Raw genomic sequence first — 16,525 nt, forward strand, 5'->3', positions numbered from 1 at the left:
CAGCGCGAGCGGCGCCGCACGCACCGCGGTGTGAGTGCCGGCGGCGGAAGGATCCGCGGGCCGTCGAGCGAGCAGTGAAAAGAGTCCTTCTTTGTTCACCCGGGGCCGGAGCCGAAGGGCCCCGCGTGCTTCCGCCGCCGCCCCGCAGGCCCCGCCCCCCGCGGCTCTGGAGCGCTGCCATTCGGCGCAAGGACTCTTTCGCGCTCCCACAATGCACCGGGGCTCCGCGGGAAACCAAAATGGCGAGAGGCCGTAGCGAAGCGGGGTGGTGTTGGAGGCGGGTGTGAGCACCCCGCTCCGTCCTCCCCTCCCGGCCCCCCTCCGGCGCCCTCCCGAACCCCGCTCCTCAGGGCCTCGCCTGGCGTTCTCTCGCGCGTCGCAGCCCGGCGTGGCGGGTGCCTGCTGAGGTCGCAGAGTTTGAGGGGGGGAAACGCCCAGGGGGACGCGCTTTTTCTTTTTTTTAATTTTAAATTTCTTTTAAATTTTTTATTTTTTCCTGTATGAAGCGGTTGGCACCACTGAAGTGACCGAATGAGGTGAGAAACTTGGGGCCGGACCCGGCGCTTCCGGGGCAGGGAGGGCCGGGAGGGGGGAGGGGAGGGCCGGATAAAGGGGAAAAGATGGACGCTGGGGTGGGAGAGGGTGCGCGAGCCGAGCCGCGGCCGGGGGGCTGGCTTAGGGGCAGGAAGGAACCTGGGGCGGGAGACGGTTGGAGGGGAGGGGGCGGCGGGGGGAGGGCCCGGGGGGCACCCAGGTGGGGGGCCGGGGGAGGGCAGGGTGCCACCCAGGTGGGGGGCCGGGGGAGGGCAGGGTGCCACCCAGGTGGGGGAACTGGGGAGGAAGAGCCGGACGGGCGAGGGGATCGAGAAATCATTGCGGGCTCCGAGTGGGGGGCAGAGGCAGCCAAGGTCCTCGGGGATGGGCAAGAAGCAGTCGGGTCTCGGGAGGGACGGGAGTGGGGGGGGGGCTCCCACCTGGGGGGGGCAGGACGGAACTTGTGGAGTTCCCTTCACTCCGGTTCTCCCTAAGATCCCTGGTGGGCAGCAGCGGTGCAGGACTGCCCAGATGGGGCTCGGGCCGGTGGGTTTTTGTTGTTTTACAACTGAGGATGTCAATGATTTAAAGCGTTTCGACCATAAACCCCAGGCAACGAATCCTCGGGTTTCTTGGTGTGCTCTTGGTGGCAGAATTTGGCTTTTGCAGTTCGAAGAGGGCATTCGGGTATATTGGGGTAATTAGAAGAAAGAGGTGGGAACAATGGGAAGGACGGTTATATATGTGTATGAGACATTTTGCTTTGGTTACTCCAGTTAGAAATCATCTGAGTAAAGTTATTCCTCTGTATAACACAGTGGAGCACAAAATGTGAAATCACTACATAGCTAGAAATCTGTGAATATTGGCTTAATATTACTTTATTTCACATTCTTTAGTAGTAGAAGCAGCTTCTTTTCCCTTTTGAGTGATTCCATGTGACTTCTTGTATAGATTATTTATAGACTTTTTAATTTTCATGGTTTTATTTACCAACTCAGAATGCATTGTTAAACACATGGCAAAAAAAATTACATTTAAAATATGTATTCTGGTTCCGATGAAATGCACATTCTATTTTGTGTATTTTTTTTTAAAAAAAAAGTTTAACAGTTAAATGGAACCATTTTGAGTGACAGCTTTAAGAATTCTGGTGTGGACAGGAAATAGTTCTGAATATAAAGTATTTTATTTTCTTGTTTGCGTTGTACTTGGAAAGATAGCTGGAAAAATAATGCATGATAAAAATAAAGAATTTTAAAGTAAAAATATTTGAAGTTATGATTTCTTGGCCTTCAGAATATTTTTTTCTAAATGCTACAAGCTATTTAAAATACATTTGGTTATTGACCTGCTTTTTTGACTTGTTCATAAATGCTTATAATATAAACTAGAATTCTAATCCTGCTGATAATACTGTGTGACCCTGGAAAAGTCACTCAAACTCTTAGTAACCCTAGAAACTTTTCTATGATAGTAAGTTGCAAAGACAGTTGCAGATGTGTTGGATATAGGGAATTTCTCCATTATAAGTAACTATCAATAAAATTACAGATCTAAATACTTCCCCTTTTCCCCCTACACACTGTTAGCCATTATCTATATAGACCCAGATCTAAGATCTAAAATAGTAGGAAACCTGCACTATCGAATTTAACTCCCTCATTTTAAAGATTTGGAAAATCGAATAACCTTAACAGCCTTCAGTAAGTTAATATATCTAAAAAACCACATATCTTCCCCCCATTGCTATTCATCCCCCTCTTTCTCCCCCTCTTTTAATTTTTAATCCCCTCTCAAACCTTTTAATTTTCCTGTGGACTTGGTCTTCTGTTTTGTAAGCCCCTTGAAGAATTAAACTTTTTGGCATATTTTTTTTATTCTTTCACGCTCTCTTGTAGATAATGTACTCAACCATATATTGGTGGATTGAAAGGACTGCCTTTATTAATTTTTTAAGTCAGGGTTTCACAGATAGGATTTCATTTGATCCAACCATATAACTTTCATCTGAGATAGAGAGGAAACAGTTAATAATTCAGTTTAATAGAGAAATTAAAACTTTGAGAAATTGGCTTTGTCACTTTAAGGTCTTTAACTTGGTAATGGTAGTGCTGAGAATAGAACCTTCTAGAAACTATCTTTATTTCACTAAACTAGAATACCTCCCCCCAAAAAAATTTTTTTATGTATTTTTACTTGTTTTTAGAATAAGTAATTTATTGAAATGGAATGAGAATAAAATTACTGGAATTACTGTTGATAAAAGCTGTTTTCCTATGGATTTATACATATAGAAAAGTTCACTTAATATTTTTAGTTGATATTTTCTTCCCTTACTCTATGTCTTCTGTTATATCTATAAAGATTAACAGTAGCCTATCAGGATGTAACCACTTATGGACTGATAAGATTTGCTATTTTTTCCTTAGTTAAGATACTTTCTTCCCTTACTATGTCTTCTGTTATATCTATAAAGATTAACAGTAGCCTATCAGAATGTAACCACTTACGGACTAATAAGATCTGCTGTTTTTCCTTTGACAGAAAAAAGCTTTCAAATTTGATTTTTTTTCCCACCTCAAGAAAGTTCTCTTTTTATTTTGTTAGTTTCCAAAAACTAGGGCTGCTATCCACTTGAAAATCATGACTATAAAAAAAGGGACACGTAATGACAGAAACTGACAGTGATTTTCCTGACAGTGATTAATCTAGCACATATACTGTTACTCTACTACTCAGTTAACTCTAGACTCTTCTTTACTTCTGGGATCAAATATAAAGCCAAATGTAAATTCCTCTATTTGTAATTTAAAGCCCTTCAAACAGCTTTGTTTCAGTCTGCTGTTTCCAGCCTCTTGTAGCCTCTCCTGAACTGCCCAAGGTCCTGAGAGTAGCCACCCTACTCCACCCTAAGGCTAAACTCCTGTGGACATTGAAAATCTACCAGAACTCTTTCCTTAAGAATGAACATACTCTCTTTTTGGTCTGACCTTGCCCATCCCAGGAATTCAAGGTGACATTATTCAAACCCAATTCCTTATTCCTATCACCCCTCTAGCCACAGTGGTCCCTCTCTGAAGCTGTCTCCTCTTTCCATGATTACATGGGGCTTTCTGAAATGCTGCTGCATAGTTAGACAGTGAGCTTGTTCTCATCTTCAATCTTTTCTCTTCCTGTTTCCTCCTCATGACACAACCTCTCCGACCTATTTTCAAACATTTGCTTCATTTTTACTCAATCTTCTCCCCCCCCCCCCCCCCCCCCCGGAAAACAGGAGAGTTGGGGAGGCTAGGTGGCATAGTGGATAAAGCACCGGCCTTGGAGTCAGGAGTACCTGTATTCAAATCCGGTCTCAGACACTTAATAATTGCCTAGCTGTGTGTGGCCTTGGGCAAGCCACTTAACCCCATTTGCCTTGCAAAAACCAAAAAAAACCCCCCAAAAAACAGGAGAGTTGAAAATTTCTTATTGCCCTTTGCCGTTACTTGGGAACCTCTCCTCCCCTGAGGTTCACTCAGTCCATAGCCTCCACCTTATTACATATTTCCCTTCTTTCCTCAGTGAATTTAGTCTTTGTCTCCTCCACAACTCTTGCTCTTCATACTTTAACATTCATATTGGTACTCCCTTGAAATACAATTTATTTTGTATGACCTCCTCCATCCCAGCTCAGTCATACAGACATGGTCATACCTTTGAACTTGCTGTAAACTATAACATGCATGCACTACCTTCCATGTTCATGAACTCTTTAGTCTCCTTATCTGATCACATTCTAGTCTCATTTCACTTCACCCTCTTTCTTGAAACCAGACATTCTAGTTTTTCTATCCCCTCAGTCCTTTCTCAAGCCATCTCCACTTTGATAGCTCATTTGATAGGCCCTCATTATTTTTTTTTTTAGGTTTTTGCAAGGCAAACGGGGTTAAGTGGCTTGCTCAAGGCCACACAGCTAGGCAATTATTAAGTGTCTGAGACCGTATTTGAACCCAGGTACTCCTGACTCCAGGGCTGGTGCTTTATCCACTGTGCCACCTAGCACCCCTCATTTTGATCCCTTAGTAAACTAATTTGACTCAGCAAGAAGTCACTTGCTCTGCCAAGCCTCACCCCTGGATTGCTCCCACTTTCTTCTGTTATAGGTTAATAACTGCTGAATCGAACCGAGAAAATCATGAAATTTCTGTTTATTACAGATTTCTGTACATAACCTCAATTGGGTCCTCATTTCTACTATACCTCCCTAATTAACTTATATTCCACTGATGACATCTGCTATGTTAAACCTTTTCATTTTTCCTCAAACCTCCCATAACTCCTCCTTTCCCTCCCTCGCACTTAGCTGAGAACTTTAATATTTTGCTGAGAGCTGTCTCTTTTCCCTTCTTCCTCTTTTCACATACCTCAGATGCTTTCTTCCTTTTTGACTAATGTCTTACATGTTGAGGTGACCCATTTTGTTACCAGGGTAAAGCCCTCTCCATACACAAGTAATTTCAACTTCATCAGTTTGCCTTCTCTCTCCCCAATTTCTCACCATTCTTTTAAAGTCTATCTGCTATTTGTTTCCTACTGAACTATGTCCATGTCTTCCCCAAATTAACAAAACCCTTATTGATCTGACCATCCCCCACTCCACTGCCTCTCCTTTAATAGGTACTTCCACTTCCTTTTCTCTTACCCTCTTAATGTTTTACACTTTGGTTTGGGACTTAAATCAATTCAACTGAAACTGTTCTCTACAAAATTAACAATGACCTTATAATTGCAAAATGTAATGGCCTTTTCTTATCCTCCTTCACCTCTTGCAGCTTTGACATTGTTGATCACCATTTTCTCCTTTGTATTCTCTCCTCTGGTTTTGGTTTTCGTTTGTTTTGTTTTGGTGTTTTTGAGATTTTTTTTTTGTGATACTTCTCATTTCTTCTTTCACTAAGCCTGCCTTTTCCTTTTAGAGTCCCATTTACTGGATCTTTATCCAAATCACAGGGGTGTCTCCCAAGCTTCTGTCCTGGACTCTCTTTTTTTCTCTATCCTGTTTCACTTGTTTTGCGCCCCCCCCCCCCCCATGAATTCGATAGCTGTGTTGATGATTCTTAGATCTACCAGCCCTAATGTCTTTGCTGACCTCCAGTGTAACGTTTCCAATTGTCTCCAAACTGAACATGTACAAAAATGAACTCATCTTCTCCCTGCCAGTGTTCTCTATTACTGTACTTCCCTAATACAGTTGATACTACTATCCTCTTAATCCCTCCAGGCTTGCAACCTCATCCTCAGCTCTTCACTCTTACCTTCCCAAATACAATCTGCAGGCCAGTAAGCCTGCTGATTTTACTTCTCCTAGCATCTCTCATATAATACTCCCATTTTCTCCTCTAACACTGAGTCTTCACTTCATTCTTGAATTATTGTAGTAGCCTGATTGTTGGTCTTCCTGTCCATTTGAGTCCATCCTCAGTTATCAGTAGTCTTCCTAAAATTCCAGTCTGACCATGTCAGCTTCCCCATTCACAACCCCTCCCCCACCCCATTTCTTTTCTTTTTTAGATTTTTTTCAAGGCAACAGGGTTAAGTGGTTTGTCCAAGGCTAGGTAATTATTAAATGTCTGAGGCCATTAAGTGTCTGAGGCCGGATTTGAACCCAGGTACTCCTGACTCCAAGGCTGGTGCTCTATTCACTGTGCCACCTAGCTGCTCACATACCCCCATTTCAAGAAATCCCAGTCATGGGGCAGCTAAGTGGTGAAGTGGATGGAGCACTGGCCTTGGAGTCAGGAGGATCTGAGTTCAAATTCATCCTCAGACACTTAATATTTACTTAGCTGTGTCACCTTGGGCAAATCACTTAACTCCATTGCCTCACCAAAAAATAAATATATTAACAACAGAAAAAAAAAAAGAAATCCCAGTCACCTCCAGGATCAAATATAAAATACTCTTTGGCATTCAAAAACCCTTCATGATTGACCCCTTCTTCCAAGACATTCCAGTCTTATTTACATCCTCTAATCCCACCTCTCCCCTAACATCCAGTGACTTCCTTGCTGTTCCTTGAACTTGACATATCCAAACTGAGCATTTTCACTGGTTGTTTCCTATGCCTAGGATACTTTTCCCCATCTCTCTACTTTCTGGCTTTTCTAGCCTGAACTAAACTTTCACCTTTTTTTACAGGAAGTATTTTCCAATCCCTCCTAATTCTAGTTTCATTTTATTGAAAATTTCCACTTTACCATGTATGTATCTTTGTACATCATGTTTTTCATGTCATTTCCTCCATTATACAATGAACTCTCCAAGATTTAGTATAGTATCTGGCACATAGTATTTATTCACTAATAATGTTTGTCTTTTTTTTTTTTTTTTTTTGCAAGGCAATGGGGTTAAGTGGCTTGCCCAAGGCCACACAGCTAGATGATTAAGTGTCTGAGGCTGGATTTGAATTTAGGTACTTGTGACTCCAGGGCCATTGCTCTATCAGCTGAAACATCTAGCTGCCCCTTGTCTTTTATTCTTGAAGAAGACCGTGACATTAGGGAGGTGAACATGATTTGGATTTGAGTGAGGGGGAGCTGTGCTAAGTCACCAGCCTTACTTTCTCCTCCAGTCATCAGGGACCAGTGGCCAGATTTGAATATGACTGGAGATGGCCCTGGATATGAGGTAGTGAGAGTTTATTTTCTTTCTTTTTTTTTTTTTTTTTTTAGGTTTTTGCAAGGCAAGAAGGTTAAGTGGCTTGCCCAAGGCCACCCAGCTAGGTCATTAAGTGTCTGAGGCTGGATTTGAACTCAGGTACTCCTGACTGCAGGGCCGGTGCTCCATCCACTGTGCCACCTAGCCACCGCCATAGTAATGATTATTAATTGATTTCCCTTTCCATGCACTCCACACTTTCAGACAAAGCTGATCACCCTATTAATAGTTCCCTGTATATAGCATTCCATTTCAGACCTCTATACTTTGTACTGACTGTCCTTCATGCTTGGGATATATTTCCTCCTCACCTATGCCTCTTAGCATCCCCATTTTTTTCTAAATGCAATTGTAGTGCCACCCACATGAAGCCTTTCTGGATCTCGCTCCTTCTACCAAAACTGTTAACCTCTTGCTCCAAAAAAATTTAGTAAGCTTCCATATAACAGGAGTCCTCAAAAGTCTTAGTGCAGTTTTAAGCTTTAATAATAACTTTTTTTGTACACACACACACACACACAAGCAAGCAAACACATGACTCTTGTGATAGTGTAAGTTCTTTGAGGAGAATGTCCATGTTATCTTTGTATCTTCAGTTTAACATAGTGCCTAGAAAATGGTAGGCATTCAGTATAATACTTGTTAAATGATTTAGACTGTAAATAAAATGTGTTATGTAATAAATGCCTATTACAGAAGAGTTTCTATTGGTGAAAGCAAAAAATTTTTATTGGAAAAATTGAATAACAGTTCAAATATTGCCTAGATTGAGAATTTAAGAAGTTCAAATGAACAGAGGTTGGCAGAATCGGGCTCAGAAAAATTAGTTTATTAATTTTCTGTCAAAGGTTGATTCTTTCTCCCACTTCACCACTGTTGGTGCTGTTATGTTGAGAAATTGGTAACTCTGATCATTCAAAGGTTGCTCTATTAGGCCAAAGGAGTTAGGGTGGATTGTGAGAAAGTTATCTGCTGGAGTGACTATAATTTGCTTAAACAAGGATTGAGTAAAATCATCTTGGTCCTGTCTTACCCCTTCTCACTGAGTCATGACAGATGAATAAACTGCCATGTTAAGGGAGTTAGTGCCTTGCCATTAGAAATACTCAGACAAAGCTGATCTCTCAGGATTGTTATAGGGGAATATTTCATTACCATGGTATCCCATGCATACCTCCCATTTCCTTCCTAGAGAAAGGCATTCTATATGACAAAAAGTATTTATTGTAGTGGGAAAAAGAAAAGTCAGGACAACTGATGGGATACTTGAAAAAAACATTTATTTAATTGTGCTAAGAACTGTGTTAAATGCTAGGAATACAAATAAAAAAGCAAAGGTAGCTTTTGTAGGGGAAGGCAGAGAGTTAGGCAGACAATGAGGGGCACTGAAAGTTTCAGAAATGGTGAATGGGACCATAAGGAAGTACTGTTGTATCCCATCCAGAAACAATGAGAGATTATATGGTTATAGAGGTGGGGTGGGTGGGCAGAAGGAGGAAAGGAGTGAATAGGAGCCAGTCTATTTGTGTAGAACAGAGGGGGAGGGGGTCAGGTCAGAGAGAAGGAAGGAATCAGATGAGTAATAGGCACTTAACTCTGCCAAGCAGACTGTGCTAGAGACCCAGAAAAAAGGCAGACAATTCCTGCCCTCAAGGAGTTTACAATCTAATAAGAGACAACAAATAGATATGAACAAACAAGCCGTACTCCAGATAAATTGAAAATAATAGAGGGAAGGTACTAGAATTTAAAGTTGAAAAGGAATTCTTTGGAAAATTTGTAGGACTTTAAAAAAAAACCCGTGACATGGATGGTGCTCTGGGAGAGGCAGTCTCCAATCAGGAAAATCAGAGATTTACAGTTGAAAGTCATGCAGGTCATTTAGTCTTAATTTTTTACAAATGAGCAAGAAGATCCAGAAAAGTTTAGTGACTTTGCCAAGGCCACAAGAAATACATAAAAGAATGAGGATTTGACCCAGCCCTCTGGGGATAACATAATATATTGAATAGAAGTCATCCTCAGAGTTATTCAGACCTGTATATAAATCCTGCTTTTGACACAGAGGCTAGGGTGATGCTCACTTAATTTCTCAATGCTTTGATAGCTTCTAAAATTATAAATTGAAGATAAGATGCCAATCTGCATTGGTGGAAGTAGTTGAAATCATAGGTCCAGTCCCTAACCATGTCTTTCAACCTTAAAAATCTATCAGATTCTCTTACAAAACATTGTTTTCCAACTTAATGTTATAACTTGTCTATTATAGTATTAGCAAATAAATAGTTGATATGTTGAGAAAGGGAGATAAAAGAAAACATAACCCCTGCCTCTTAGAAGGGGATACATTTGAAAAGATATACTACAATTTTGATGATAGTAGTTTCATAGAGGCTTATTTTTTCTATCTTCTTTGTGAATTGCTTGTGAATTCAATTGAAAGGGACTTTGAAAATTCAGAGCTCAGAAATAGTTGACTGGAGGTTTTTGTATCACTATCCTTAAACTACTTGGATCAGGTTGTTTTCTAAACTACTTAAATTTTAGGATGCTGTGGAATCAATTTATACCAGACCTGGGAGTATCCACCTTTACCACTAGAAACCTGTTTTGTACTAGATTGGGAGAAGCCTTTTGGCTAAATACCAAAGATTAAAGCTGCAGCAAATGGGGTCTAATAGAAAACCTAGGTACAGTTTAAGGACATAACATGATTCCACATTGTAGACTAAATATTGTTCCTGTCTAATAATTTGAGAGCCATAGTATTAGGAGCTGGCTGGAAGACCTGAAAAAAAGTAGGAATATTTCTTTTCTGAACTTCAGGGCAAAAAGAGTATATTGGAATTAGTCCTGATCAGTCATTGGATCTTGGGGATTGGAACAAGTCATTTAATCTTTTTTTTTTTGCCTTAGTTTCCTTCTTTGTTAGTTGGGGTGATGATTCCTCCTACCTATTTCACATAGTTGTGAAGTGACATGAGGTGGAAAAGTGCTTTGCAAGCTTGTAATAGTAACTATTATTAAATTATGTTCATTGATCTCAGTATTTTTCTAAAACTAAGCTCATCTCTATTTTTGTTTGTTTGGTTATAATCAGTGGTCTACCAGAAATGACTGGGTAGTTCACTTTTATTTCTCTTGTCATCAGAATTGTAATAAATGTAATAAAAATAAAGTTTATTCATTTACATACTTTTGTTTGACAAAACTTACAATTATCAGGTTTAGAGAATTGTTTGGATCTTTCTTGTTTAAAGTGAAAACCAGGGTCTGGACTTGAGTACATGTAGATAGTTCTCAGTTATCTAATTGGGAATTATTTGTTTTGATCAATGGGAAATTTTTTTAACCCTTAGTTGGTTTTCCTTGACATCCACAGCACTCTCTTGGGCCTACTTTCCTAGCCTCAAAGCTGATAAATGCTTAAGGAATGCAATTTAATTATAATTACTGCCAGTGAAAACGTTTGGAATGAAGATTTGGTTCCAGAAAGATAAATGATGGTAGCAGTTGTCAAACATGGCAGTGATATAAATTTTGATTTAAAAATCAAATTCTCCAAAAATTGAAAAACTATTTTAAACTTTATTTTTCATGAAATGCCTGATGCTAATGGTATTAAATAATATGACTTACTGTTTGAAAAATTAATAGCTTTTTAATTCATTTTTCTCAGAACCTAACAGTATCATAAGTTATTTAGTGAAGAATGTGATTGAATGGTATGTTATTCTTTTAAATAAATGCATGTTTTGTTTGTAAATATTTTTTAAATTTTTTGAGAATTGTGCAACTTTTTAAAAAGACTATTAAAATAACACTCTTTCAGAAACTTGGAAATTGATTTGTATTTTTAATTTGACATTGGACCTAGTTTAATGAATATTTTTTTTAAATATTTAGGAAACCAGTTTTTAAAAGATTTTATTTATATTATGTTGAAACAAAATCAACTGATTCAGTATCATCAATGCAGTGTTCATTGTTAAACTGATGTCAAATTTCCAGTTATTTAAAGCAACTTTTGATGGTTCTTTGTTGTAGAATGTATACATTATACAATACTGAGAATTATAAACTTGGATGGATTGTGTGTGCTTGTTCTGTTTTTCTTCTAACTCTTTGGACAGGTTTATCTTTACTGCTCCATGCCGATAATTTATGATTTTAGATATAAATGTGATATCGAGGTTTAGCCAATCATTCTATCTTTTAATTCTCTATTATAATTTTGTTATAACATTAAGTATTTTGAGTTATACACACACACACACACACACGTGTGTGTGTGTGTGTGTGTGTGTGTGTGTTTTAGGTTTTTGCAAGGCAAATGGGGTTAAGTGGCTTGCCTAAGGCCACACAGCTAGGTAATTATTAAATTATTAAGTGTCTGAGGCCAAATTTGAACTCAGTTACTCCTGATTCCAGAACTGGTGCTCTATCCACTGCGCCACCTAGCCGCCCCATCATTAAGTATTTAACTGTATACCTTTAGTAGATAAAACCGAGTTTTATACATTTTTTACAATCCTTGTAGTAAGTATATAATGTGAATTTTAAAATAAATGCATTTTTGAGTGTAAAAATAATTTTAAGGGTTTTTTTTTGAGCATTTTTCTATAAAAACTGATTTAAAATTTACTGGCTTTCTTATTCAAAGTGAAATAGCCTTTAAGAAATGCAACTTAATTAGAATTAATTCCAGTGAAAAAGGATTTGGAATTCAGATTTAGTTTCAGAAAGATAAATAATGTAGCAGTTGTCAAACTTTGCAGTGATGTAAACTTTGTTTTAAAAGTCAAATTTCCAAAAATGGAAAATTATTTTAAAATTTATTTCTCAAGAAATGCCTGATGCTAATGGTATTAAATAATATGACTTAATGTTTGAAAAATTAATAGCTTTTTAAATTAATTTTTCTTAGAATGCAACAATGTTATTTAATGAAGAATGTGATTGAATGGCATCAGTTATTCTTTTCAATACATGCATGTTTAAAATTTGAGACAGTATATATATAGCATATTAAAAAAACTTGCAGAAGTCCTTTGTGTAGCTAAGAAGTTTGCAACTGAACTAATTAACTTTAAAACCCTATCCATTTCTGTACCAGCATCCTTCCAGTCACCTAGGCTTTCAAACCTAGGCTTCACTTCACCCTTCCCTTTTAATTTCATTCACCCCTCCTCCCCCAAATTCAAACTGTTGTCAAATTCAATCCTACCTTTCCAAGATCTCTTGTATATGCTCCCTTCTGTACTCTTGATACTGCCACCAAACCTGGTTCAGGCCCTCATCACCTCATACCAGGATTATTTCAGTTGCTTGCTGGTTGTTATCCCTGCCATAAGTGTCTCCCTACTCCAATTCATCTTCCACTTCAGCTACTAAAGTGATCTTAAAATGGAAGCCTGACCATGTCATTCACTATTCAGTAATACAGGGTTGTGACTCCACAATACTCCATTGACTCCTTTTTCTTCCAGAATCAAATATTACATCTGCTCTTAACTCATCATAGCCTGTTTCCCCCTCCCCCACTTTTCCATGTTATACTTTATTCCTCTTTTTGTATTCTGCAGTGTCATTGAACTAGTTGCTGTTCTTCCAATAGCATACTACCAATTCCTAACTCTGCCTCTTAGCTTGCTGTCCCTGTGCCTGGAATTTGTTCTCTCTTTTCTATCTCTTGACTTGCCTCTTCAAACCCCAGCTAAAGTTCCATCATCTGCAAGAAGGTTTTCAAGGTAGATCTCAATGCTTGTGCCTTCCTTCTTAGATGTAAATTTGTTTCCATATTTTTCCTCTATTAGATTATAAGCTCCTTGAGGACAGGGACTGGTTTTGCCGTTTTTGTATCTATAGTACTTATTATAGTATTAGGGCTTGCCTTAATAAATTCTTGTTTACTTGTTCTACATATTTTTTCCATGAGAATTTGCCTTTTTATTCCTAGTAACATCAAAATGATACACATTATGGTTTACATTTACCAGTTGTGGCCTTTTTTTGCAAGGCAATGGGGTTAAGTGATGTGCCCACAGTCACACAGCTAGGTAATTAATTATTAAGTGTCTGAAGCCAGATTTAAACTCAGGTACTCCTGACTTCAGGGCCAGTGCTTTATTCATTGTGCCACCTAACTGCCCCCTAAAAAACTATTTTTAAAATAATGGTACACTCTGAGCCTACTGCCACTATTTTGTTTGGCTTTTATCTTTCTTTCTTTCTTTCTTTCTTTCTTTCTTTCTTTCTTTGAACTCAGGTACTCCTGACTCCAGGGCAGGTGCTTTATCCACTGCGCTACCTAGCCACCCCTGTTTTTATTTTTAATAAATTTTAAGCACCTTAAAGTTCATGTAAATTCCTGAAGTGTATGAAAGCCATTGGAACTGAAAATAACTCAAGTCATTGCTTGATAAACTGGCAGTTCCCAAGCAGTTTTTGGTCCTTTAGAATTGACACCTGAAAGGGAAATGTAATTCCATTGAGTAGAATTATGTCTGGCTTGGGTTTCAGCCCAAAGCTGAAATTCATTTTTGAAGTCAGAACTCTTTATTTTTATTAAGAACTATGTTTGGCTTAACTGATCAAGGTCTGAACACAGATTTGATGAGGAAACCCATATAGATACCATTCTGCCATTATGATACATCAGAGTTTAAGAGAGGGTTTAAATTGGTATCTAAGTGCAGTGATTAGAATTCTGGACCTGAAGTTAGGAAGGCTCTTCATCCTGAGTTCAAATGTGGCCTTAGATTCTCATTAACTTTGTGACCCTGGGCAAGTCACCTCACCCTGTTTATCTCAGTTTTCTCATCTTTTAGGTAATGGCAGACCACTCCAGTATATCTTTGCTATGAAAACTCCAAATATGGTTACAGAGAGTTGGACATGACTGAACAATAACAAAGGTTTATATTAATCTTAAATGATTATATTTTCCCTTTTGATTTAGAAATGGAATAATCTGGTTAATTGGTTGTCTTAGAGCATAACCATACATATCATTTATAAATTAATAATATTAAAATTTTATGACTATAATTTATAATTAGGCTTTGTTTCCAAAATCATTTGTAAGGCAGTTTTTTAGAATTAAATCTATTTATTTCCCTACAAATATACATATATATTATATTATTCTTTATTAATATGTACATTTTATTATATATATATAAATTCTGTTTCTGTCTTTGTCTCTCTTTACATATATATATATATATATATATATATATATATGTATGTATAGACAGATAGATAGATAAGATAGATCTTAAGAGAGAGCACTGTCCTAGACACTGGGGAGATTGAAAGATTAAAACAAGATATTAATTCCTTCCTTCATGGAACTTAGAATATACAGTTATAGGGTCAAAGAAAGAACTGGAAGGGACCTTAGAGAGACCTAGGAAGATTAAATGATTTGTTTAAAGTCACACAATTAGTAAGTGTCAGGGGCAGGATTCAAACCTCTTAACTCTTAAATCCTGTACTCTGTTCACTCTGTTTCCTCTTGAGATAAACCCATTTGGGTTTGGAGTATGTAATTTGATGAGTTTCGCTTAAAATACTTGAGCTTATGAAGCATTTTTTTTTCACATTTATTCAGGCCATTTTTGAATTTCATTACTTCATAAGCAGCTAAAATCTTGTTCCTTTTTTGTATTTTATTTTTTCTATTTATATGTAAAGATAGTTTTCAGTATTCATTTTTTGGTAAGATTTTGAGTTGCAGAATTTTCTTCTTCCTTTTCCTTTTCCTTCCTTCCCTCTCCAATCTATCTGATAATGGTTGTACATGTGCAATCATGTCAAACATATCTCTATTAGTCATGTTGTGAAAGAAGAATCGGGACAAAAAGGGAAACCATAACAATGAAAAAACAAAAAAACGTAAAAAAGTGAAAATAGTATGCTTTGATCTGCATTCAGACTTTATATTTTTTTCCTCTGGATGTGGATGACATTTGCCATCACAAGTGTTTTAGAATTTTCTTTGGTCATTGTATTTCTGAGAAGAGCCACATGATGTATCATATTTGATCATCTAACAACATTAATGTGTACAGTGTCTTCTGGTTCTTCTCATTTCACTCAGCATCAGTTCATGTAAGTCTTTCCAGGTTTTTTTTTTTTTTAAATCTACCTGCTCATAATTTCTTATAGAAGAACATTAGTATTGCATCACAGTCATATATCACAACCTTAGTTCTTGAGTTAAGCTATTTATAATGTCTCTTAAAATTAAGTGGTTATAAAGCAAACAAAACAAAAACTTAAGGAACTTGGAAAGCAACAAAAAAAGCCATTTTTATATCCATGTTCAAAAGGGATACACACACACACACACACACACACACACACACAATATTGCTGAGGCTTCTGTTAATGGCACAAATCTAATGTCTTTGAATAGACATTCTATCATGGAGACTTGAGAAATTTTTGTTTCAGTGTATAAAAGGATTCCACAAAACCTCACATGAATCTCCTTAGTTTGTGTATAATAAAAGACAATAATATTGTTTAAAGCATTGATTACAAATGAAATGATGGGCAAGGAATTGGACACACATATCTCTTATTTGTGGGGTTAGAGTATAATTACCTTGAGTTTAACTGACCTTAGAGCAGGAATGAGTGATAGTTGGGCAAATATTTTTCATTTTTATTGGAAAAAAATTTTTTTACCTTGGTCTTTTTTTGCCTCAAAGCAGTAAATTGATTTTGAAATTTATTAAAAATAATTCACAGGAAACAGTGTTGTGTTATGGAATAATCTTAATTGCTCTGTTGATTAGGATCCCATGATCAGGAAATCTGAAAGGGAAATATACTTGAATGATTGGTGCCTTAAGAACAGGGACCTCTTTATGCCATTGTAAATTATTTCATTGAGGAAGAAAAGGGGGGAAAAATCTTAAGGGACTGAGAATGACTGAAGGGAGAAGTTATTAAATAATCCAAAAGGGACAAAATAAATGTACAAAAAGTAGAAAGAGTTGAGTAGACTAAAGCCTAATATGAATTGAAGTTCATCATAAATATAGATAATTTTTCCTTTTTAAAAAACAATGTTGGGGGACGGCTAGATGATGCAGTGGATAGAGCACCAGCCTTGGAGTCAGGAGTACCTGAGTTCAAATCCAGCCTCAGACACTTAATAATTACCTAGCTGTGTGGTCTTGGTCAAGCCTTTTAGCCCCATTGCCTTGCAAAAAAAAAAAAGCTAAAAAAAAAAACCCAGTGTTGGAGGGAAGAGGAGAGGTAAGAAGAAAGAAAAATG

The 16,525-nt window shown here is 37.7% G+C and overlaps 1 protein-coding gene across 1 annotated transcript in view; it reads left to right on the forward strand.

Annotated features, from left to right (window-relative positions):
• Positions 1–219: 219 nt before the first annotated feature.
• Positions 220–16,525, forward strand: part of MTF2 (metal response element binding transcription factor 2) — a 77,645-nt gene continuing 61,339 nt past the window's right edge. The window contains exon 1 of the mRNA XM_074188184.1: positions 220–536. Coding sequence (XP_074044285.1) covers positions 532–536 — 5 coding nt within the window. The 5' untranslated portion in view covers positions 220–531. The remainder of the gene's footprint in view (positions 537–16,525) is intronic.

This window comes from Macrotis lagotis, chromosome 5 (assembly GCF_037893015.1).
Source record: "Macrotis lagotis isolate mMagLag1 chromosome 5, bilby.v1.9.chrom.fasta, whole genome shotgun sequence".
Classification (NCBI taxonomy): Eukaryota; Metazoa; Chordata; class Mammalia; order Peramelemorphia; family Peramelidae; genus Macrotis; species Macrotis lagotis.